Below are 1,924 nucleotides of genomic sequence, written 5' to 3' on the forward strand. Positions count from 1 at the left end.
TCTGTATCCTCTTTCATTGTATAATCTCTTCAATCAGTTTATCTGCCAGATTCTTGGATTGACGGGGCATTGGCTTAGTCTGTGCAACCAGTTGAGCAGCCCATTCCTCTCTTAGAATATCTTCAGTGATATCTAAATCTGCCAGCTCATCTAAAACATCAAGAGCTTCTGACTTGCGTGTATTCATGGAAACCCATTTACGTCTGAGCCAATCTCCAAGATTCAATAGTGACTTCTTATCCAGATGCTTCACTTGAGTATCCAAGGTATAGAGGCGGTTATAGTATCCAGTAACTCTCAAGGATGGGATGAGCAGTTTAATTGAGCTCCAAAAGCGCTCACAGCCCTCGCCATCTGTAAGTCCAAAGCCTATACACTTTCTTGGGTGATAAACGAGCTGGCAAGCCCATTGATGGCCATAAGCATGAAAAACCGATATAGCCCAGATGAGTCTATCATGAAAGTCTTTCAGAAAGCCCCACTTAATACAACTACGATGAAGCTGACAGCCAATATCATAGAGCACACCCACTCTGGCAGTCGAGGGTAAATGGTTGAATAAACATTCTAAAAGAACCAGAGCATAGTGTTGCTTCTCTCCTGCAGAAGTCATGTTTACCAGCCATAAGACACGATCATGTCGACAGAGAAGAGCCATGAGTCCAGTATCAGAAAAGAACTGAGTGCTAGCTTTTACTCATTTTTCATCTGCAGCAGTAAAAGAGTCTCCACACATGTTCAGCACAGAGTTTGGAACTTTGAGTCCAGGCTCACACAAGTCAGGATTTTCATCCTTCTGAGGCTGTAGAGGACTATCTTCAGACTTTTTACCTTTTGACTTGGACTTTGGCTCTGGGCGAATTTCATTGACTACATCCTCCATGGCCTTGACATCTTCTGAGGCAACGAATGCTGTATCTGGATGTGTCCGAGGCGCAGGTGCCTCTTTACCCTGAGCCTTGCATGACTTCTGCTTGAAACAAGCACTTCAGTCACCCACCTTGAACAAGCTATTAGCCTTGAAACATATAGGTATATATCCAGGCTAATAGGTTCCTTGGCCATTTATTTTTTTGCCTCTGGAGGAAAATATATTATTGCATTGGGCAAAAATGTTTGACCTTCAATATTGTGACCGGAAATATTTGGGTTGATATTTTGCATTGAAAAATATCCTAGCCATCTGAAAGTGGTTGGAAATGTTTGAAGCATGTTAGAGCAAGCAGAAGTTGATGTTGAGTTTTTGGAAGCACTTCAGTCACCCACCTTGAACAAGCTATTAGCCTTGAAACATATAGGTATATATCCAGTCTAATAGGTTCCTTGGCCATTTATTTTTTTGCCTCTGGAGGAAAATATATTATTGCATTGGGCAAAAATGTTTGACCTTCAATATTGTGACCGGAAATATTTGGGTTGATATATTGCATTGAAAAATATCCTAGCCATCTGAAAGTGGTTGGAAATATTTGAAGTGTTTCAGACTGGTCGGAAATGTTTGAAGCATGTTAGAGTGGTCGGAAATATTTGAAGTGTTTCAGACTGGTCGGAAATGTTTTAGCCATGTCACACTGCTGAAAAATCTTTTGGTCATGTCACACTGCTAAGAAATGTTTGAGCCATGTCACACTGCTGAAAAATGTTTTGACCATGTCACACTGCTCGGAAATGTTTTAGCCATGTCACACAGGCAAAAAATTTCCTGCCAGTGTCACAGAGTATCTGGGGTCCTAGTTTCAAAAAAAAAACTTCAAAAATTTCTGACCATTCAAACTTTTATCTTCTGGATTCAACTTTTCTACAAAATTTATCATAAAGATAATTTTGGTCCTAAACTTGCCCTTTAACTTTTATATTGTATTTTTATTATAGAAACAGCAGATTATATATTGCATGCAACTGTATCTATTGGTATTCAGCTATT

At 39.8% G+C, this 1,924-nt stretch overlaps 1 protein-coding gene across 1 annotated transcript; it reads right to left on the reverse strand.

Annotated features, from left to right (window-relative positions):
• Positions 1-697: 697 nt before the first annotated feature.
• LACBIDRAFT_304695 (uncharacterized protein) lies at positions 698-883 on the reverse strand (the record flags this gene model as incomplete). Its single annotated transcript, XM_001891029.1, has 1 exon — positions 698-883. One exon carries the CDS (start codon positions 881-883, stop codon positions 698-700), a length of 186 nt encoding a protein of 61 aa, XP_001891064.1.
• Between the last annotated feature and the right edge of the window lie 1,041 nt (positions 884-1,924).

The sequence above is a fragment of the Laccaria bicolor genome, genomic scaffold (genome assembly GCF_000143565.1).
Source record: "Laccaria bicolor S238N-H82 LACBIscaffold_291 genomic scaffold, whole genome shotgun sequence".
Lineage (NCBI taxonomy): Eukaryota > Fungi > Basidiomycota > Agaricomycetes > Agaricales > Hydnangiaceae > Laccaria > Laccaria bicolor.